Source organism: Salvelinus namaycush, chromosome 20 (genome assembly GCF_016432855.1).
Source record: "Salvelinus namaycush isolate Seneca chromosome 20, SaNama_1.0, whole genome shotgun sequence".
NCBI classification, from domain to species: Eukaryota; Metazoa; Chordata; class Actinopteri; order Salmoniformes; family Salmonidae; genus Salvelinus; species Salvelinus namaycush.
Window position 1 is genome coordinate 13,139,631 of NC_052326.1, and position 22,819 is coordinate 13,162,449.

General features: G+C 43.1%; 2 protein-coding genes across 4 annotated transcripts; both read right to left on the reverse strand.

Annotated features, from left to right (window-relative positions):
• Positions 1-55: 55 nt before the first annotated feature.
• cplane2 (ciliogenesis and planar polarity effector 2) lies at positions 56-2,150 on the reverse strand. Its single transcript, XM_039016746.1, has 5 exons — positions 1,789-2,150; positions 1,498-1,650; positions 1,268-1,392; positions 1,020-1,156; positions 56-893 (listed from the first exon to the last, which is right to left on the reverse strand). Exons 1-5 carry the CDS (start codon positions 1,931-1,933, stop codon positions 653-655), a joined length of 801 nt encoding a protein of 266 aa, XP_038872674.1. The 5' UTR covers positions 1,934-2,150; the 3' UTR covers positions 56-652.
• Positions 2,151-5,287: 3,137 nt separating this feature from the next.
• Positions 5,288-20,172, reverse strand: LOC120065048 (ephrin type-A receptor 2-like). Of its 3 annotated transcripts, none has more exons than XM_039015715.1 (15): positions 20,022-20,172; positions 17,521-17,588; positions 15,426-16,065; positions 10,861-11,016; positions 10,151-10,611; positions 9,737-9,914; positions 9,526-9,625; positions 9,058-9,113; positions 8,816-8,941; positions 8,516-8,701; positions 7,957-8,231; positions 7,575-7,724; positions 6,957-7,150; positions 6,683-6,838; positions 5,288-6,274 (listed from the first exon to the last, which is right to left on the reverse strand). In XM_039015715.1, the coding sequence occupies exons 1-15, from the start codon at positions 20,104-20,106 to the stop codon at positions 6,154-6,156; spliced, it is 2,952 nt and encodes a 983-aa protein (XP_038871643.1). In that variant the 5' UTR covers positions 20,107-20,172; the 3' UTR covers positions 5,288-6,153. The 3 variants fall into 3 exon arrangements, with proteins under 3 accessions (XP_038871643.1, XP_038871642.1, XP_038871641.1); XM_039015714.1 differs by having other exon boundaries at positions 7,957-8,228; positions 9,526-9,628; XM_039015713.1 differs by having other exon boundaries at positions 9,526-9,628.
• Positions 20,173-22,819: the final 2,647 nt, after the last annotated feature.

Here is a 22,819-nt window from a genome sequence, read left to right on the forward strand (position 1 = left end):
TCTGGAGTCAGATGTTAACAGAACGCGTAATTTGGGCTAAAACACAAAAACTGTTTCAAGTGAGAATTAAGCAGGTCTAATGCCGAAAAAGGAAATTCTTGCCTACTTCACCCATATTTTATTATTGCAAAAAAAGTTGCGTATAGTTCCTGTAGTTAGCTATACTGCTACATGACAAAAACAAAAGTTCTTTACTGAAAACACTACCTAGATTTGAATTTAGTTCAAATACCACCAAGCTACTGCAAAATGTAGTTAAATTACTCATTTAACTATATGTAGTTCACTACTCCCCAACACTGGCTACTAATTGTATCCCTTCTGTTTACCAAGATCCCAACTTTGAAAAATGTGTAAATGCAGATTGATAAACACAGCCTGCTTCTTCTCCCTGTTTAACCTATAGGTGGCAGTGGTTCCTAAAAAGGAAAAACCCAACATTGCGATTCACCATTTTCCTCAAGTTTCATTTTCCAGGCCTGGATGAATGCTTGTCCTCACAAAGTTGAACATGTTCAAAGACCCAATAAACTCAGATGCAGGTTCTGTTTCTCCACAGTCCTATGTGAGAAGGTAATCCAGGACATCTCTGTTGAGTGCACCACAGCAGTGGTGTGGGAGATGAAAAAATTGTCTCTCAACCTATTGGATTTCATACATGTACCACAGTAGCAGCCTCTGACTGTGTGGCGACTGGAAGGATGGTAGACCTGGTAGCCACACAGTCCTGGTGCCACAGGTGCTCTGCCAGGCAGTTCAGTAGGGGGGCTACCTCACCCAGGTTACTGACGTTGCTGACGTCACCCCCCATACGGAACACAGGCAACCCCCAGACCTCCTGGAACCGAGTCACCTCTCTCTCCGTCACGTCTGTATGCATGAACAGGTCAAATCTGAGGTCGCTGTCAAGAACAAAGAATTCTGGGTAGTGGATATTAGTCGTCCCAAAACGGTCAACTACACACACACACACACACACACACACACACACACACACAAAGGGAACAATGTAAGGATACTTGGTGCCAACAACCAATTTCACAACTCTGTCGCAAGATTCAGACCCTCTGGCGATCTGATTGGACAGATCATCGAAGGACGCTCGGTCAGTAAAGGAGAAGAGGAAGAGGATGGCATCCACCTGCTCCTTACAGGACTGAGATGCACAGGAAAAGGGAATTATATCATTTTGAAACATTGTGCCGTTTTTTTAATGCTATTATGCTTTTTTCTGTGCTAGGTGAAGCCTATGATATTTCAAGCATACCGGAAGCAAGTGGTCAAATCGGCGTAAGGCGTTCTCTCCACAGTCCCATAGCTGCAAGCGGAAAAACAGAACACGACCACTCTCCCTCAACTTCACAGGCCAATACACCACTGTGGTCTCAATACCTACAAGAACAGTTGTGTTACTTGAGAAACGTCCTGTAGCACATGTTAATTTAACCCACAATATCCAGGTATTATGCCAAATGTTCACAGCTGCACTAGGCCTACCTGTAGTTTCATAGTGCATGTTGGGAATATTGAGTCCAGCTAGACGTGCAGCAAGAGCAGTCTTACCCACCCCACTCTTTCCTGATATGAAGATCTTGTAGTTAACAGTGTCCACAGACACATTAGGGGGCATCACTAGAGCCTCCAGAAGACCTGGAAAATTGTTTGAAATATATTTGCTGTATTCAAATGTAAAGTTAATGAATCAATATAAGGCTAACTGTGTACGGTATGATTTATGTGTGATATACAAGCAGGGCAACTTAGCAGCTACTAAGTCAAGAAACATACCAAAGTTTCTACGTTTTTTCTTGTGTAGAATCCTGCTGAAGAACTCCTTGCTATCTGCACTTCGGTGCCAGTCGGCTACAACAATCGACCCAGGATCGAGGACTTGTGCCATATCTTGTGGTTCGACTACGCACTGGCGTGGCATCTATAAATAATCTGCTCTATGTACGTCTACAAACTGATAAGGAGTCCCTGCGTGAGTACCCGACCGGACCACCTGCACCTTTTGAAGTTCATTAATTACATTTTAACACACATTGATGTTACCGTAGCGCTGTGCGACTAAATTGTGAGAACGCTAACAGAGAACTGGAGACTAAAAATGAGCGTTGTTACCTTGACACCCAACCCAGCATCTCATCACCAACATTAAGACGTTTCTTTTTTTTAAGTACTTCCGGGTCACGGAATTTCCCCTACGTAAAAGTCCCTCACGTAGTAGAAAAATGTAATTAACTTGTATTTATTCATAATATATGAACAATTATTGTCTAAACATTAGCATATTTGTTCATATTTATGTTACACTTGCATGAAATGTTGGTTTTAAAACATTTTCCAATGTCAAATAAATGCCTTCAATGCAAAACACTGTATATGAATTACATGTTGCTTATAGAGAAAAAAGTATGATATGTGCTGATGTAAAAGTAGGGGTTGGGAATACTCAGTAGGGTCAGTAGAATCTATATATGGTGTTATTTCATTGGGGACTCTGGTCTAAATACCCAGCAACACTTTATACTCCACCAACTCCATAGCCCCCAATGCAATAAACTATACGCCTATAAATTATTGATTTCTAGAGTTATGAATAAATTATGCTTTCTTTAAACCAAATGTACTTGCATTTCTCTTGACTTTTTGAATACACATATAGTATGTTGTATATTTTCCAAAGTGTCCACCAGAAGGAAGATAATAAGATATTTGTATTTGACATTAAAGGTATTTTGGTATGACAATGCATCCTATGACACAGTGCTTTATTTGAACCATATGGTGTCCAGGCACCCCATTTTAAGCTGTTTGACCACAGTAAAAGTCCAGCAACACTTCCTATGACCTTGCTTTTTGTTTAAACTCATCTGTTTTGTGTTCTAGGGACAGTAGTGAGTAGACTTGACTCTGGTTTTATGGACACACAATCGATTGTTTTTCCTGTACAGTGCAATTTGTTTGTGCAATACAACAAAAATACAGTTAGACTTTTCTTAAACATTACATTTCAAAATGTAATCCTTGAAAAATAACAAAAGATCATACAAAAAAAGATCATACACATAGCGTTTCACCACGGACCTTTATTTTGATGACAACCTACTTCCTGCAACAACAAAAAAATACTTTTAAAAAATGTAATAATAATAAAATAAAATGCTTAACTTCCGGTAACTTCAAATTTTATTGACTTCCATTGCTGGTGTTTGATTCGTTTATTCTGGAAATTGTCTTAGAGGGACTGACAGACGTAACATTAAATAATAAACAAACATTGGGCTATATTAAAATCCATTCAAACATATACCAACTTAATGAATAAATTAGGCACTGCAGAGCACCATTCCCAGGGGCCTCATTCAAGAATAGATGTTGTCCTAGGGACATTATGCCCCACCCCATTCCCCAAGTTAGAATTTAATGTGAATTAAATGTAATTAATTATTTGAATACAATCATCTGAATTAATGCAACCGGATTGGTGTGTGTGTGTGTTAGTGTTTAAACTTTTTCAACACCTCCCACATCCTATGGAAGACTAATTTCTTCTGGCTTTGACAGTCAGAGTCAGACAGTCACCATTGTTTTCCAATGAGGTTGTCACAGACATGGGATCCACGTCCCCCGGCAACTGGCACTTGTGGGCAAAAGTGTTCCTAACCGTGCCATCCTCTGCTAGCTGGTGAGAACAAATGATGAGACAAGAACATGGAAAGAGGATGAATGTAAGGGAGGTCAACAACAACAAACAAATAATAGATGTACATTTGGTAACAACAATAACTTAAACACAAAAAGTGTTTGATGTACCGGAACTTCAGCTCACCTTCTCCGCATAGACTTCTATAAGGTTGTTTGACGATGTGATGATGACATCCTCTGGAGAGTACTCACTCACATCGACTGTGAACAGGTACATGTCTCCCATCGACTGGATCTTCCCCGTAGGATGAGAGTGGCCTGACAATAACAGCCATTTACACCTCTGTTACCCCCCAGATGCACACGCACACTGCAGCTAGTTTTCCTCCTCACCACAATTAACTGTAGTATTACATAAACCACTCTATTTCTTATCAATATCTCCTGTGAAGTTAGTCATAACACAGATAAAACAACACATCTTCTGAACGGACCTGCAAGTTTGTTGGTATTGTTGAAACAGTGTGAGGATCCTAAATATTGTGTGACGTTACCTTTAGTTCTCTCCATGCAGGATTTTGAGTGCAGTTGAAGTGAGGAGGTAGATGGTGGAAATGGCAAATGTTCAGTCGTTTTCCACTGTATTAATCCGTCCAATGCATTACTGTGAGGAGACTTCACTGTCCACTACAGCCCTACCTTTTGTCCTCGCGTACTCTCTTTTATACTGTGTGTGAGATGGAGTCCGTTTTTGTTGGTGTGTGTGAGGCAGGGTGGGTGAATGTTTTGCTGCCTGGATAACCATGTGCAATATGTATCATAGGAGAGAGAATGAGAGCTGGGGGCCAGTGGCTGTCGTTTCCTACACCTCTATCTCCTCTATTCATCTATCTTCATTTACCATTTAGATCTGTCCAGAGCACAAAACTGCATATTCTTTTGAAGAAGTACATAATCATAATAATAATCAATTAGCCCATACAGTTGGACATTAATAAAGGCTTGAGATAGCATATAGATTCATGCAAAATAACACGGTGGATATGAAACGTTCCAATAGATAAACACACTATGTGTTCATTCTCAACATTACATTTAGAAGCATTCTGTAATTGCTGTCCAACTCAAAATGATGAGTGAATTGTTCATTGAAGAGGAATGAGCGTGAAGCCCCAGATACAGGGTGAGGGAATTTAGCAGGGGCTCAGTAACTGACGATGCATATTTGATGAAGTACAGTGGAGTAGAGATGTGACATTTCAGACTACCATGGTACAGTCACCAATTGACATCGAAGCGGACTCTTCTTCGACAACTGTATTAGCGAACTGTGTTATTTGGGTTGTGAATTGGATTCATTCTGACATTTCTTGATTTTAGTTCTGGATTATTTGTGTACTTGCTTGACGTTTTACTGCACTGTTAGGAGCTAGTAAAACAAGCATTGCACTGCACCTGCTATAACATCTGGTAAACTGTGTACACAACCAATGAACTTTGATTTGGAGGGTGGGTGTCAAGGAAAACTCCATTTCAATTGATCTATTTCAATCAAACATTCTTGCCTCTTTTTAATGTGTTTTATGTACCAACGTGTATTTTCTGCTAGTTGATTCAATTCAGACAAGTGATTCAGTCACAAGGCAACACTGATTTTATTGGACTGAAAAATACATATTTACAAACATGTGCCAGATCAGTGTCTTTTTAATTAAACAAATATAATAAATATAAAATACAATAAATATTAAATAATAATGGAAGAACCACTATAAGACTAGATGGAGGCAAACTGTAAACTAAAGAAAAATAAAATGTCAAAATGTAGGAGAAACGTATATGAGGTGGATTGCAGCCAGAATGGAACCTTCAAAATCAAACGGAAAGATTAAAAGTATCTGATCTCTTGCCCTGAGCGGAAATATTCCCAAAGACCAATAAACCTGTCATTTGAGTAGACAGGCATTCTCATATATCCATCTGTTATTTCAAAGCCTCAAATCTTTATAAAACTAATAAGAGTCCAGAAGTCACTGGTGGAATAGGTGAGTGCTTGAGGAGGGAGACCTGGTCCTGGAATGTCTTAGCTTGAATGTCTCTTGTTTTTCAGACTTCGAGTTAAGAGAGAAATACAAAGTGGGGCCATCCTTCCTCTTCTCAGGTCTCACACAGCTATTTCAAAGGCTATAGTTTCCTATCTGCCATTATACAGTATTTCGACACTTGATAATATAAAAAGTTCTTTATACATGACTTTTTCTGTAACCACATCTCTCAGTGTCTCTTGTCATGTGGTACTTCAACGTTTTACATGTCTGTCTTTTCTGATTGGCTGGCTGGCAGGGTCCTCTTCAATCATGCCGCTGATCAGTCTAAAGCAGCGTAGTTCTGACATTAGTACAACCATGTTCAACCCAACTTGCTCCATTTCCCCATTAAGTGTGACAGTGAAATGAGATGTTCAGTGCAGTCCTATTCTGGGGAATCTCAGTTTGGGGGTTTTCACACGGCAAACACTGTACTGCAAGCACTAAGTGAGCTGGTCTGGTCTTTAAGTCCAAGAATGCTGTAGGCGATTCTCTTCATGTGACCTGGTAACCTCACGCCAATGTTCCTGATGTCGCTGCGAGAGAAGGCAGATAGAGAGAGGAGCTGTTAGGGAAAGTATCAAATATGATTGCCTTTGCAACTTCCTACTTGAACATGACACAGCAAAATATGGAAAGTCATATTCCGTTGGAGCCGAGTACAATGATGCTGTTGAGGGTGGGGCAGTGAGGAATGGTATGGGGGTAATGAGATGGGCGGGGGCCGGGAGGGGGGGGGGGGGGGGGGTGAGTGCAGCATTCAGTGAATGAGAGTGTCGCATTCCATCACTGATCGTGTGGCATACCGGACAACAAATGCTTAACAAAGATCTGAATACTTTTACTGTATGTTCAAATGTGGCAGGGTGCCAACTAAGCCCTGCAATGTGGTGAGGATGATGCATCTGTGCCATGTGGTCACTGAACATGTGTGTAGTACTTACTCATGCTTCATGGCCAGCACCTGCTCCATGGTTGTGATTCCAGCGCAGGCAAAGCTCTCAGTGTACTGGCTCATCTTGATGGACTCCAGCCATTCCGGCACAGACCTGAAGGGGGAGCCGTCACAGCCACTGGTGCTGGGCAGGCGGATGGACACACTGTGTGGCAAGAACAGGGAAATATATTGGTTAGTAAGTGTTATATTTACAGTATGTGATTTGAACAAGATAAACTGTCAAGTCCAGGGGAGATCAGCTTCATTCATTGGCATCTTACCGGGGATCAAAGTCAGCGATGGTTTTCAGAGACTCTGGGCTCCGGAGCAGTTTGTCCAGGATGTTAACGATGTCAGGGAACCGGGGTCGTTTGGAGCGATCCTGGAGCCAACACTGCAGCATTAGCTGGTAAACGGTGGATGGACAGTCCATGGGCGCAGGCAGCCGGAAGGCCTCGTTAATTGCCTTCATCACCTGAGGAGTGGAGGAAGCGGGGTTTAGACCGTGTTCTCACAGAGCTTGTGTTTATAGCCCACTGTTGTCTTAGGCCAGGCCGAGGCCAACAGACTCTAAGAACATGTTTTGTGTTCATGTGTGGACACTTAAAAAAAAAAAATGAGAGCTGCACACTCTAGGAGCTCAGATGCAAAACAATTTTAAGTCCAACGTTTCGACAGACAAGCTGTCTTCAACAGGGTATATTGTGAGGACACTAACAGTTTTATGTGAAGAGGGACTGTGGGAACTATTTTGACTTAGTGGCCTTGAGTGGGTTGTCTTAAACACTATCCACCCAGAATAAATACCCAGAGGTGATGCATCAGAGGCCTTGTGTTTAACCAAACCTACAGCACCCTGTCATTTCCCTAAGACGTGACAGACTAAGCGTAGGACCTACCTCATGGTTACTCATGTCCCAGTAGGGTCGTTCTCCGAAGGCCATGACTTCCCACATGACGATGCCGAAGCTCCATACGTCGCTGGCCGAGGTGAACTTCCTGTAGGCGATGGCCTCAGGGGCGGTCCAGCGGATGGGGATCTTCCCTCCCTGAAGGAACAGCAACAAGAACTAATCATAAGAATGAGACTGAAAGGAATGTTTTCACTAGCTATTACTAACGTAAAGGTTTCAGGAGGCTCACTGATGGCATTACTCATCCGTTGTTCCCAATAATATGTAAATACATAACTAGGCTACAAATTGCAAAGCACATGGTAGATTGTGATACCCCCACTCTGTTCCCATACATTAACATCAGTACTATGGAGGCTTGACTCACGCTGGTGGTGTAGGTGCCCTCAGGATCGTCTTCCAGCACGCGGGACAGGCCGAAATCAGACACTTTGCACTCCAGGTTGCTGTTGACCAGAACGTTGCGGGCAGCTAGGTCTCGGTGCACGTAGCTCATGTCAGAGAGGTACTTCATGCCTGCCGCGATGCCACGCAGCATGCCCACCAGCTGGTACGATGAAATCTCCCCATCATGGTCCTTTAGATAGTTGTCAAGTGCTCCATTCTCCATGTATTCCGTCACAATCATGGCAAGCTTGACTGCTTGAATAAATAAATAAAAAGGGGCAAATTTTAGTTCTTCATGTCAATGAAAGAGGCACATGGATAGGAGTGGATAGGAGATGGGAGATATGGGACTCTGCTAGATAAGGACAATAACTCACAAATAACTATTCAGTGAATCAGTAGAGGATCAATCAGTGGCCATGTCCCAAATGATACCCTATTCCCTTTAGTTCCCATAGGGGTCTAGTCAAAAGTAGTGCACTATATAGGGCATAGGGTGCCATTTGAGACACCACCAGTGTCTGAGAGCAGGGACTCACACTTGGTGACGACTCCCTCCAGGCGAATGATGTTCTGGTGGGAGAACTGGCCCATGATGCTGGCTTCACTTAGGAAGTCCTGCCTCTGCTTCTCGGTGTAGCCTGGCTTCAACGTCTTGATGGCCACCGCCACCTCTCCTCTCCCTGGAGCCTTCATCAGACCGCGGTACACCTCGCCGAACTCACCTGAGAAACAGAAACACACACAGAGATGAATACTAATACATCAACCTTCACCTTGAGGTAAGGGGATCAGAGAGATTTGTTCAAAATGTTACTGTAAACTGTTTGGACATTTACCGGCTCCAATGACTTTTTGCTTTGTGACAAGACTGGGATTAATCTCGCTGGCAAACTTCAGGATAGCCGTGTTGGGGTCCTCGTACATGTGTGGGTCAACGTAGGTCTTCAGGGGCTTCAGTTGATCTTGAGGAAGTGTGGAAGACAATTAGTGAAGGCGGTGGAGATGGGAGATAATCTCTTCGGTAGGACACATCTCTAATCTAATCTAGGTACATATTCATGGCTGCTGTGGTTCTTACCTGTACTGGAGAAGTAGGGGTCCTCTGATCGCTGTCGGTGACGGAAGTTCAGTCTCCTGTTAGGAAGCACAGTAACTATTAGGACTGGTCAGACAACAGGCAATGCTAAGACATTCATATCAAGGCCTCCCTAACTAAATAGCCTAGAGACCCATCAACATGCTTCCTGTGGTGACTAGACAAATTTAGCTAGAGCCACGACGTGGCTTTTCATTTCGTCTATCCCCTCTCAGGGTTGAACAATGTCCATCCATTTTATCACAGACAGGCTGCCGGCGCGGAAAGGGCAAGTTCGTCTTCAGCCACAGACTCAGTCAGCTACGGTTACAGTTTTCAACAGCTACTCTGGTAAAAACCATCTTACAGATGGCATGGCATTACATTCTCAATCAGCTCTGGCCCGTGAGCCACCCATAATCATATACTATCTTAGGACCGAGGGACATGATAGCGGTAGTGTGTTCTAACCGTTTGTGTAGCAGTAGAACGACTACAACAACCAGCAGCATGATTCCTCCTCCTACTACAGCTCCCATGACCACCGTGGAGTTGTTCTGGATCTGAGACTCTGCTGAAAACCCCAAGAGAACACAGTTAGACCACAACACACTCAAATGGCAAAGAAATCCTGTCTGGACGTTGGAGAAAAAGAACAGTCTCCAGTTTCTAGGGCACTTACCCATGGGCAGGGTCTTGAACTCATGCTCCATGCTGTAACTCCCTGGTTTTCCCTCTGGGCTGAGAGCCTGGACTCTGAACATGTAGGCCGTGCCAGGGGAGAGGTCACTGATCTGCACCGAACTCTTCTCAAGAACCAGGACTGTGTATGTAGTGACATCACGCTCACTGTCGTCCTCCTGCACGGGACAGAGAGAGAGAGGAGGACTGAGAGGGGATTCACTATAGAGCTGCACTAATACTATTAGACTTGCTGTGTTTCACTTCATGTGGGACTGACATGGAGAGATAGAAGACAGAGAGAGAGAGAGAGAGAGAGAGAGAGAGAGAGAGAGAGAGAGAGAGAGAGAGAGAGAGAGAGAGAGAGAGAGAGAGAGAGAGAGAGAGAGAAAGAGCGTGTCTTTGTCTGGCTTACCTTCCTGCGGTACATGAGTTCGTAGCGGTGGTTGACGTGGGATGGTGCTCGGCGGGACAGAGCCCAGGACAGAGACAGGCTGGTGGGGCTCTGCTCGTCCAGACGGATGGACGTCACCTTGGGGGGATCAGTGAAGTGCAGAGAGGTGGTGATGATGCTGCTGGGTCTCTGGCTGCTGTACTGAGACACTCCGCTGCGGGCCTCTACAGTGAACGTGTAGTTGAGGTGGGGCTCCAGCTCGCCGACAGTCACCACGGTGTCCTGGAGGTCCGTGTGGCCGGGCTGAAAGCGGACCTTCTCCCCACAGGGCACACACAGGGCCCCGGCGCAGCGCTCGCACACCACGCTGTAGCAGATGTCCCGGCGGCCTCCTGTCACCAGCGGCGGGCTCCAGGACAGCTGCAGCCTGCCGTCCGCTGACAGAGTGGTGGAGGCCAGGTCACGAGGGGCGCTGGGCGGGGCTAAAGGAGGAGGAGGCAAAGAGTAGACAGAGTTATTACGAGACATTCCGACATGATAATACATCCAATGAACAATACTGATGATTCCTCTGTCACCATGACGATGATATAAAGACAATGTATTGTATGAGGGTATGAGGTAAACCATTGGTCGGCCACAGAATAACTGAAGGAAAGGCCGTAGAAGTGGCTAAACCCTTTGTTAGTGATACGCCTCGCTGTAGCCAACTACCTGGCCATGGTTCTTACCAGAGCAGGCTGACGTAAGAGGGTCTGATGGGGAGCGGTAGAATCCCTCCATACATGGACACAGGGGGGCGCCGGCTGTAGATGGCTCAGTATTCTCCGGACAAACCTCACAGGATTCACTGAACAAGGACGCTTTAAAGGAGCCTGGCGTACACGCTGAAAGAGAAAGGAGGGTGACTATTAGTCCTAGTATTATATGTATAGACACAATGGGGCGAGAGTGATTCAGTTACAATACAATAACACGGTATCTCTGTCAGTGCCCTGGGGCTTGGAAGGAAACTCAGGCTGTGGTTAAACTGTAACCGGACCTTTGTATTTAAACAGAATGGAATAGGATTTTCCTGACGATTTGCTTCCACTTGTCCTTTTCACCTCAAGTTCCATCCTCAAGTCACACTGTCAACTGGATGTCATGGAAACACTAAACACAGCAGATAATCACTCTGTCTTTCCCATCCCTTTTGAACTATAAAATAAAATAAAATTGTATTTGTCACATGCGCCGAATAAAACAGGTGTAGACCTTACAGTGAAATGCTTACCTGCAGGCCCGTAACCAACAATGCTTTAAGAAGTTAAGATTTTTTTTTTTAAATAAGTGTTAAGTAACAAATAGATAAGTAAAAAAAAATAGAAAATAAAAGTAACAAATAATTAAACAGCAGCAGTAAAATAACAAGTGAAGCTATATACAGGGGGTACCGGTACAGAGTCAATGTGCGGGGGCACCGGTTAGTCGAAGGTAAATTAGGTCATATGTACATGTAGGTAGAATTAAAGTGACTATGCATAGATTATAAACAGAGAGTAGCAGCAACGTAAAAGAAGGGTCTGGTTAGCCCTTTGATTAGCACTGTGAATGCAGATGTGGTTATTGTTTGAGGAGCTCTAGCAACATGGTTACTGCTGGCGATTTTCAATTGACCTGTAGAATATAGAGAAAAAATTGACCTTCCATTCCAGAACTTGTGGGGGTTAATGTGTGTGTATTGGACAGAAACCAGGATGCAAGGAATGCAAGTATAACGTTTTGCTTCCTTCCTTCCTCTTTTCCTCTGATGGCAAATGACAACATGCCAGGATGGAGCAGGGGGAGAGAGGAAGTCTGGAGGAAGAACTGCTAGAGGGGAGATGTTGTTGAACAACTGTGTTGTTGGAGCCTAAACGCACATTTTTTTTGTGGGATCGACTGTTTACTTTAAGAACGTGTAAGAATGGTTCCTTTGAGCTATCTCCCCTCTCTCCCTTTATTCACATGTCTCCCCAGGGGATCAGTCTTTCATCTAGCCTCTATAGGGAAGAGGGTGACCTGTGATGGACAAGAGGGATCTGCCGGTGACTTAATCACTATGGCCGAAGGACCTTTGCGTTACAACCAGCCCCACAATAAAAGAATGGGGACGAGTTTTGAGTTTGAGTAGGGGGGATTGAGATGAATAGATGGATGTATGGGGGATGGGTTAAAGTCTAAAGTACCAACAGGAGTTCTCTCTGGGGAGTCACCCGGGGAGTGTGGGGGTGTATAGGGCCCCTTACGCATAAGAAAAGGAGGCCAGCCTATTTCATCTGAAAAAGGAGCAGCAGGACTCCTGTCACGTATCAACGCATCCCCACCCCTATTCATCTATTGTGACGGTGTTTGGATTGAGTGGTGCCATAAATAAATTGCGTTTAATTATTAGAGCCCTTAAAACGGTGGCATGTGCGCGCCGTATATCAGTGGCATGAGAGCAATCTTTCAAGAATGTTCAAATCGCAGTGGGTAAAACTTCAGCGGACTAAAAGTATTTGAAAGATATGTGTTGTTATGCATGTAATAACGTGGTTGTTTGTTATTGACGCATTGTGTTAAGTGTCATTTAAAAAACAAAATATATTCTTGCAAACTAAGGACATTCAAATATCTGACTCAAATAATGCCTCACTAAAAGTGGGGACCTTGGACTGAAATAATGCCTCACATTGTTCTGGTCGATCTCTTCATGTGCTGCTGTGCCCTTGATGAATGAGCGGTGGTGGCAGTGGCTTCTATTAATTGAATATGTGTTTTGCTCTCTGTGTCGGCCCATTGTTCTAACGAGTGGGAACAAGGATTAAAGAGCTCGTTGCGTGTGTTAACGACCGGATGAGTGGAGTGAAGCAGGGCTTGTCATCCTTCTAAAAGCTGTCCTGTTGCTCCACACTAATCCTCTTGACTAAATTACACTCCACACCTAACTAAGCACCCGGCGGTCCCACACATCTAACTAACCAACCTCTCATGCGACCACCAACTATCCACTAACCACTAACTCCCCTCCCACGCGACTTCACACAGAGTCATGGACAAGCTGCTTATTTGAGTCAGCCTGGTCCAACATTCCCCTTTAATTCCTCGTTCCCAGTGGATCCTCTCCAGACGGCCTTCGGTGAAATCCCATAAATACATTGTCATGGACAGGAACGTGTTTCTGCTTGACTACACAGAGAATCAGGATATAACTCGGTGTTATAAATCAGTGTAATAATTAACTGAACAAGTTTGTCACGTCGACCTTATTTGGCAATTTTCTGGACTTTTGTAGTTTCGATTTTTTTTTTTTAAGATTGGCCTAGGTCTCGATAGGTATTATGACAACTGAGTGTCCCCCCAAAACTCCCTAATACATTTTTTGGGACGTATTGGCTTCAGGCTTTGAGGCGTTATGACAACTGCTGTACAATAACCTTTCTCTTTTGTTTTTTACAAAGGTGACAAAAACATGTTTCCTGTATCCTGATCACAAGGTTGTCCAGCAGGGTTTGGAATCTGACTTTTTCCTGGTATTAAAACATGCCCCTTTCCTCTCCAGGACTCCCTGACAATTTCCGCTTCAGGTGGGGAATTCTGGACCTGGAACATTCCTGAGCTTGGCCTTCCCCCTTCGCCTGGAACTATCAGCCCCTTTGAAGTACTCTTTCTCAGGCTTGGAGCTATGGTGGACTACTTTCTCAATGTTTAGATAAATGAAAGTGTTTCTTCTCTGTCGTAAGGTAACAACATGTCAAACTATGAGCTAAATTGGTTACCTGACCTATATACTATACTGACGGTCTATATCCCTCAATCTCAACTCTGGACCTCAAAGTCGGTTCCACTGCATTTTGTCATTGTTCCCCTCTAATCAGGGACTGATTTAGACCTGGGACACCAGGTGTGTGCAATTAATTATCAGGTAGAACAGAAAACCAGCAGGCTCCGGACCTCGTAAGGTAAGAGATGAATACCTCTGGTCTATAAACTACTGTAATAGGGAGTAAAAGAGATACAATCTAACTAGTTCTGTCTCCCAAGGTGACCAGAATCTCTGGCTGTTGAACAAGGGAGCCTCTTGTCTGTCAGAAACCACAGACTGACTCAATATACCCTTCCTGACTGAAATGGGTGTGACGGCACAGTCCCTGTAATCTGTGGTTCACCGCAGCCATGGCTACAGGCGCACACAAATAGCTGTGTGGAGAAGACACATCACTCAGGTACTCTTCAGTCGGCACTTTGAGCCACACTGCTCTCCTCAGTCAATCAGTACAGGAGGTGACGTGAGGGTGAAAGAATTCCTTTCAGAAATCCCCACAGCTCACTGAGCATACAATCATGTAATGTTCCTCCCTCGCTGTCTCTCCTTCCCTGTCTCCCCTCCCTCCTATGTTTCCTCCTGATAGCTTAACACACCACACCCCGGAATACCAAAGACATGGCAACTTCCATACAAACAATGTGAGCAAACATCCCATTTCAATTTCAATACATTACCATAGTGTGTTCTTTTTAGGCGTACTCAGTGTCTTTCTCAAATAGAACATTTAAAAATACAAAAATGTCTCTCATTCTACCAGTCCCCTCGCCTAAGAAAAATCAGATTGGACGGTTTATAAGCATTTGCACATTGTTAAAGAACAACATTCCTATTTAAACTTAACACTTTTAAGCCTCAAGCCTCTATAGTCAGATTTCCCTTGTCCAGTTTTCCTCGTCTATAAAACCGTATCCTCCTCACCCACCTCATTCCTAAGTATGAGACAAACACAGTGGAAAGAATGTTGGCCAACAGCAACAGGTAAGATTACCCGGAGACCTCTCAACCGCAGTCAAAACGTTCAAAAACTTCCTCTATGCTTTTTCATCTCTGCCATATTCTCCCAGACAGTCCCTCTCTCTGTTCCTCTCCCATAATATGTTTGGAACTAGTGTTACAACCCTAGAACTCTGTTATTGCTGTTATAGAGCCAAAACAAAACAAACAAAAACATGTCCAAACACCTTCCCCTGCTATCCCTAAATTCATTCCTATGAATCCAGAAAAATTCACTGTTTTTGTTTGTGAGGTGTTTGAAATCACTGAAGAAACTACAATTAACATTCCCATGCAGTCATTTCTCAAACCCAGTCAGGGTGGTGGTTAGACCCTGTGCTTCTATAAATACAGCTACTGTTTAAAACTAACGCCCAATACAACAGAGCCCGCTTTAGGCCAACACTACAACAGGCAGAGGGTCGGGGTTTGTACAGAGATGCAATATGTGAAGCCTGGCTGTAGTCTTACCTTGGCAGGAGTCTCCGACAGCTTCGTAGCCTGCGCGACATTGGCACTGTCCCACGGGCACCACCCACTCTCCCTCAGCTGTGCAGTAGATGCGTGGGGTGGCCTGGCTCACGGCGTTCCCAACACATGTTCCCTCCACCTCCCTCAGGGCGTCCGCCACCGTCTCTGGGAAGGCGGCCAGGCTCTGCACAGTGGACGGACACGTCTTGTAGTACACCCTCACAGAGAGCAGTGCCACACACGCTCCCGTGTCCTGGAAGGCCAGGTAGAAACCCTTCCTGGATAGAGGGGCCACCGCCCGTGTCTCCACGTTGACCTTCAGCGCACCGCGGCCTCGCGTGATTTCGTCCGGCGCAATGGTGGCCACTTTGCGGAACTGGCCCTTACGGAAGATGGTACCCACGTCAGCATCAGCCTCGGACATGTGCAGGTTGAAGGTCTCTTTGCAGGCGAGCGAGGCACCGTCGAAGGTGTTGCAGTCCCGCATGACGAAGCGCAGCTCCACAGAGACGCGGGTGGTCCCTGGGCGCCGCTGGATGAAGGTGGTCCGGAGCCAGTTGTCCTGTTCACCCGCGTCGATGTTACACACACTGTAGGTGTACAGGAGGGAGCCATTCACCACTGTCTGAACTATCTCCCACTGAAACAGAGAGAGAACAGAGGTTAAGTTTAACACAAAGTACAGGACAAGGGTCACTGTTACAAAAGCAGCAAAAAAGTGAGGGAATGAGGGAGAGGGTTTAAGAGAATGAGAATAACGTTAAGGGGGTTTTGTTCTCGTCAAGGGTCAGTTTGCTGTTTTATTCATGAAACAACTGTTTGCCTGCTGAGAAGCCCATAAAATGCTCAAGCTTAATTTCCTGCTACTTTTTTCCACATGCCAGGGAAGGATTTGATCTGGACTTGTGCCGTGCTGAACTACGTGTGTGGCTTCCACAAACAGATGTGAGTGCCTGTGTGAGACAGACATAACACTAAAACCAAAACTCTTGTGGAATACCAAGCATTAAGGCAGTTAAACTGTTTTTTTTATAGGCTCATGGAAAAGACATGGCAGCGATATTGGCTACAATTAAGTCTGTTTTAAGAGAGAGAAAATAAGGAAACGCTTGCCTGGTAGCAGTATTTAAAGGCATCCATTAATTAAGCACAGGGCTTTAAATGAATAGGCATCCTGAATTATTTTAACACCTCAGATGACTGCCATAAAGGCATATTTCATTGGACCATGCACAGTGAGGGCTTTATTCCAAGTCTGTTTCGTGGACTTGCGACAGCAGTAAGAGAGAAACTTAGTGTGTGCGAAGGAAGAGAAGATAGATATAGATCAAAGACAAGGACAATGTGCATTCTTAAAACTTCCACTCCCAAGTCAAATTGAAATGTGCTTCAAAAGTTTGAGGAAGTTTGGTGAGAATGGGTAAAACATCATAAAATAGGGGGAAATCCAATAGAATGCATTGGATGGTCTGTAAACCTCATGGTCACAAAAGAAAAGCAGTCAGCACACTGCCACTGACCACGTCCTGTTGCTTTTTTTAGACAGTCAACCACACAACTATAGATAGAGGGATGCCTTTCTCCCACACAACCCATCTCCCGTCCTTTCTCATTCCCCTCGTCTTATGTTCCACACTGACTGACAGGAACCTGGAATACTGTAGGAATTATAACAACCTGTTGGCTCTATGCAAGAAAAGTGTCTTCTGTCCTGTGAATTCAGATGCAGCTCTTACCCTGAAATTTATATGACATTCATAGTTGTATTATTAAAGGGTTGCTTTAAAACCAGTAAAGGCTAACTTTGCGAGCTGCCACTCATTCCATCTTTCCCAGAAAACTATTCTGAAGGAATGAGAGTGGAGAAAATAGCTCGCATTCTACTCCTCTGGAGAGCAGAACTTATGACCCTTTTAAAACATGCTACTTAAAATGTGGCTTGGAATCAACATTGTGTGACATCTATCCTATGTTTACCACCATTGTGTACTAGTAGGGGAAATACATCTTACAATCAATATAATTTTTTGAGGCCTAATCGACCATCTGGTTAGACTAAGGAAATCCTTATAATTCCTAAGATATAACTACTCACCCCTTCTTCATGTGGCCAGGGCAACCAGCCCAACTCTCCCCCAGAAGCTTTCATATCCAGCAGCACCTCTACAGAAAGACAAATAGACAGCAATATTAGAAAACATTCTTAATTCATATGAGGACAAAAGGTGTTTATAAGCAATTGAACATGTGTAGTTAACAATGTAATTAGCAATGGACAAGTTTTACTACTCTACAACTGGATTATCAAAGTTACTTTGTTTCTCTGAGCCAACAATTATTACAGTAGAAATACCCAGAACTAGATTCCCCAAATAGGCCCAATATCATGCCAGCCACTGCTTTGAAGAGGACATGCCCTGGCATGACAAACCTGATTAAATAAACCGTCAACTATTAATTACTATATGTTTGGATGAAGAAAGCTGAGAAAAGCGTGGGAAGTTAAAAAGCATGATAAAGGGAGTGAAAATAGTTGGGATCATCCCTAAGAACCAACGCAAGTCCGACACAGCCTACACTCCTATCCCCTCTTTCTTCAGTACAAGACCCTGTCTACTCCAATATTGAAACTAAAAGCTTCTTATAAGTTATAACCCTGCGGAGTAATATTCCTTCCTTGAAACATGATCAAATACCAATATTACCTAGTTTTATAAATGAAGAATACTGAAAATTATCATTACTGTATGTTTGAAGTATCAAATCAAATCAAGTTTATTTTATATAGCCCTTCGTACATCAGCTAATATCTCGAAGTGCTGTACAGAAACCCAGCCTAAAACCCCAAACAGCAAGCAATGCAGGTGTAGAAGCACGGTGGCTAGGAAAAACTCCCTAGAAAGGCCAAAACCTAGGAAGAAACCTAGAGAGGAACCAGGCTATGAGGGGTGGCCAGTCCTCTTCTAGCTGTGCCGGGTGGAGATTATAACAGAACATGGCCAAGATGTTCAAATGTTCATAAATGACCAGCATGGTCAAATAATAATCAGGAGTAAATGTCAGTTGGCTTTTCATAGCCGATCATTAAGAGTATCTCTACCGCTCCTGCGGTCTCTAGAGAGTTGTCGTAGTCCAAGTTAGTCCACACAGTAAATTAGCCAGTGTTGATTTTTTTATTGTTACATTTCTAGTGTTGATTAAATAGTTAAATTGACTCTGTAAGAGTGAAATTAACACTCAGTGGTGTAAAAATAATCCCAGTGTCGGTGTTAATAACCAGAGTTATTGTCTTACACTGTGGAGAGTAAAACAGTCCCATCAAAACCACGCCCATCATTATCATTTCCCAGCATGCTCTACTGCGAGTAGATTTTTTAGGATTGTTTTTAATGTCTGTGTTTTTGCATGTACATTGATTGACTTATTAATGTTATGCAACACAAAGGCAAATATATCAGTTAGTTTGATTTATTGCACTCGTTACTGATATGGTTGTTCCAGTTTAAATGGTTTAGGTAGTCTCCTTTATCAATTTCCATTATCCTGACAGTCATTCTGAATGCGGGTGAATAAAAATTACACTATTGAATATCCTAATTATGTCTGGATTCCAACAGGAATTACACATCACTTTGCAAGCCAGCATAATGTGACTTGCAGGCTGATATGGCCTGTAAACCAGGAGTTTCCTAACACCACTGAGTTAGGATAAAACTAGGCCATTAAAGTAAGGTCATATGATATGTGTCATGTATATTGTCAGAGTTTAATTTTAATGATAGCATTTACCTAGGAAATAATTTGGTGAAAACCATAGGCCTTTTAAAATAACAACCATGTCTTTGTCACTAACAAATACAGTCATGGGTGGTAACTCAACAAATGTGTCTTTACTCAATAGACCATTTCATTATATTGCACTCCAGAGTAGAGTGAAATACTAATTAGTTCACTCCAGTGTATAGTGAAATCCTTAATATTTCACTCCAGTGCATAGTGAATTTCATACAGCCAGTCTTAATTTTCTACTCTGTATAGGGTTACAGAAACACAGTCTAAATGTTAAAATTGTAACACTTTGAAAGTGTGAAAATAACTTTGTTGAAAGTGGATGCATATACACACTGCAAAAGTGTTAAAATCAACACTACAGCGAGTTACTTTCACACTTCTGATTTTGCTGTGTACAATTTACTGGCTTTCTTTTCTTTAACTCAACAAAGGCTCATTCTTATACAATTTCTAGACAATTTAAAATCATCTTCATCATCTTCATCATCTTCAACAAACAGTACATGAAATATTTTTCAATAGCCTATGGAATTGTTAGAGGGGTCTTTCCCCACATTGACAAGTTATCATAGGAATAACAATGCACTGAAATGGAAAGACAAAATATTGGAGGAGAAAAGCTTAAAGTTAACACTGTATTAGCACTGTAATTTACAAAACATATACAATAATATTACAAGAACGCCATGTCACAGCCCAATCCCCCAACTCATCAAATCTCACAACCATGTGGAGCCACAAAGCAAAGCTCTTTTTTGTTAGCTCTTTACAAACCCATTTTAAGACAAAAAATATTGTACTTACGTTCTTTCGATTGAAGAGTAATAAACACATGGTTAATAAATACATACAAAAACAAAGAACAACAACGAATACGACGGAAATCCATTTCTTTAACTTTGACGGGAATTACTCTGTGTGCGGATCTCGTAATATCGCCGAACTTCTGTGAGCACTACCGTCTACTGCCGTTGTTACAGCCGAAAGTCCCATTGGAAACAGGTGGCGTCATGAGCTCCGCCTTTGGGAATGTGGGCCCAATCCATATATGGTATGCCGAAGGGTGGGGTCATGTCATTAGACTCTGTACTACCTGTGTAGAGCGGATGTGTATTCAGTGAAATGACTGTACCCCGAGCATTTCGCTTTTTTATGAAATGAATAATATTGTGCTGTCTATTTGTACATTTCCTTCAAGAATACACCGCACACGCACACACACACACACACACACACACAGACTATTCTGCCTCAGAATAATGTAGATATAATATTCATTGTATCTGTATTATATTCTTATCAATAGTAATAAATAGCATGACAACTTGTCTTCTCACCTACTATTAGTGCAGTAAGAGAGAACATGGTTTTAATTTGTGACATTCTTGGCATGTGTTAGAATTCAGAAAAATGAGCAAGCTGGAGGACATAATTACAAATAGCTGGAAGCATCTTCAACAATCCATCTTTCCCACGCTAGGAAAGGGAGGGGTCAAGTGGGGGGGGGGGGGGGGGGGGGGGGACTGGTATGAATATATGACTACTAATGAGAGTCTTCATAAAGAACCTCAGAATTTGGGTATGAATATGGGGACACAAAAAAGGCATGAATAACGGCATCGCCTAGCAACTCTTATCTGAAGGAATTTCAGAGTCAAGTCCTCTTTGTGGAGTTGCGTGTACTTGGACAGGAGAGACCCTTGAGCTGAGAGCCAAAGGCAGACGGCCATCCTCACAAAGACATGGAAAAATCAACTGAAGAAAACAGATATGTTACCATACATGGGCATTAATCACACAACAGACGGAATAAACATTGTTGGAGAAAAATGTATGAACAAGTGAAATGCTAATTGGACAATAATGGTGCCTTTTGGACTGTGCGTGAAGAACGCAGACTGTCAGTCATTACACCAGAATGCATATATAACATGATTCATCCCCGTTACGACGCACCATAAACACACATGGAGGTCCTGTTGAGGTCACGTGATAGAACATTTAGAAAGAATAAGAGCCTATATGTCATTACTAGGCAGGTTTCCATTGACCCAGGTTTATTAGACAAAAGCAATGTCACAAAATGTTTTATTGCGATGTGCAATGGAAACGGCGGGTATGGGAGATATTTTCTAAAGATCTACAACATTTTTATCTGTTCGGCAGGGGTGGATTTTTCATTTGTCAAATGTTCTTTATTGCGACAAATAATGATGGAACAGTGTTTTTCAAATAAATTATGACTGATCATTTGAAGGTGGGGGGGGGCACATGATGTTATCACGTAACTATAAAGCTCACTCCACATTTAATTCTAAATGCCTACTGCTTGCTAAATCCACTTTTCAACTTTAAAAAAGTATGTTTGTTTGCAGGACAAGGATTGTCCTGACTTTCAACAATGCCTGAATTGCTTCACCTTGCTTTTCTGTTTGGCTGGCAAGTTTCACCATCCAATTATTTCAGATCTATATTAGTGAAAGTTTCACCATAGTACGGACTGTGGTGATATGTTGGCGCATGAGAATGATTAGAATATGGCAAATATTTGTAAATTATTGCATTTTATCAATGCTGGCTTTCGCGGGCTACCCGAGACATGAAACAATTAGGTGAGAGGCCATATAGGCTGTCGCCAATTTATTAATGCACAATTTGCCTAAATGGGTCATGGAAACTCCTCAACCACTTCAGTTTTATTCGACACTATCGGTTTTTGCGCAAAGTTTTTTGGTGTCTGTGTGACATCATTTTACTGGCAGAAGATAGTTAAATGGAAATGCACCATCTATTTCTAAATGTTATCTGTTTCAAGTATGGAAATGCTCAGATACTGAGTGAGGTGGTTTGTGTTGTCAGTTTGTCAGTGGTGCTAGAGAGATGTCAAAGGTTAACACCCTCTGGAAGTATGCAAATGCATTACAGTATGCATATGCCATTATAATACATTCTTCTTAATCCTCCTTAGGAGCATGCGTCCTGGTTGAGAGTGGATGGCTGGCCACAGAAGAGCGTTGAACCCCAACCTCTCCCTCCCCCGGCCGGTACCCATCCTACCCCCCTCTCTGCTGGTTCCATGCTTCTTTGGGATCTGCCAACACAAAAGTACTTCACACTGGGGGCTGGGCCCGCATTTCGAGGGTCAGCGAACAGCGGCAGCATCAACACCATGTCATTCAGCCTCTCCCACCCCCTTCTTTTCTTACACCTCTCATGCTATCAGCAAACAGAGAGGTGGAGCACTATTGTGAAGCCACTCGGATTGTGTGTAATGCCCAAATGAATGTGCCTACTGTTTTTCACGGTTCTCACGGTTAGGGCGCCCAGACACATAGCTAGTCAATGATGAAGGTTTGCCAGTGTGATGAAACATTGCATTTAAGCCCCCGCCTCTGTAAGTGGTTTCTATTAAGAGTTTGTGATGGTTGCTGAATTCTCTTTAGTCATTGTTAAAGGCCTAGTGCAGTCAAAATCCTGTTTTCCTATGTTTTCTATCATATTGTACAACAGCTGATGAAACTAAAACTGTAAAAGTTGTTATTTTTATCAGTGTTATTAACCAGGGTTTGAGTTTTAGTAAGGTCCGGATGCAGTAAATGAGC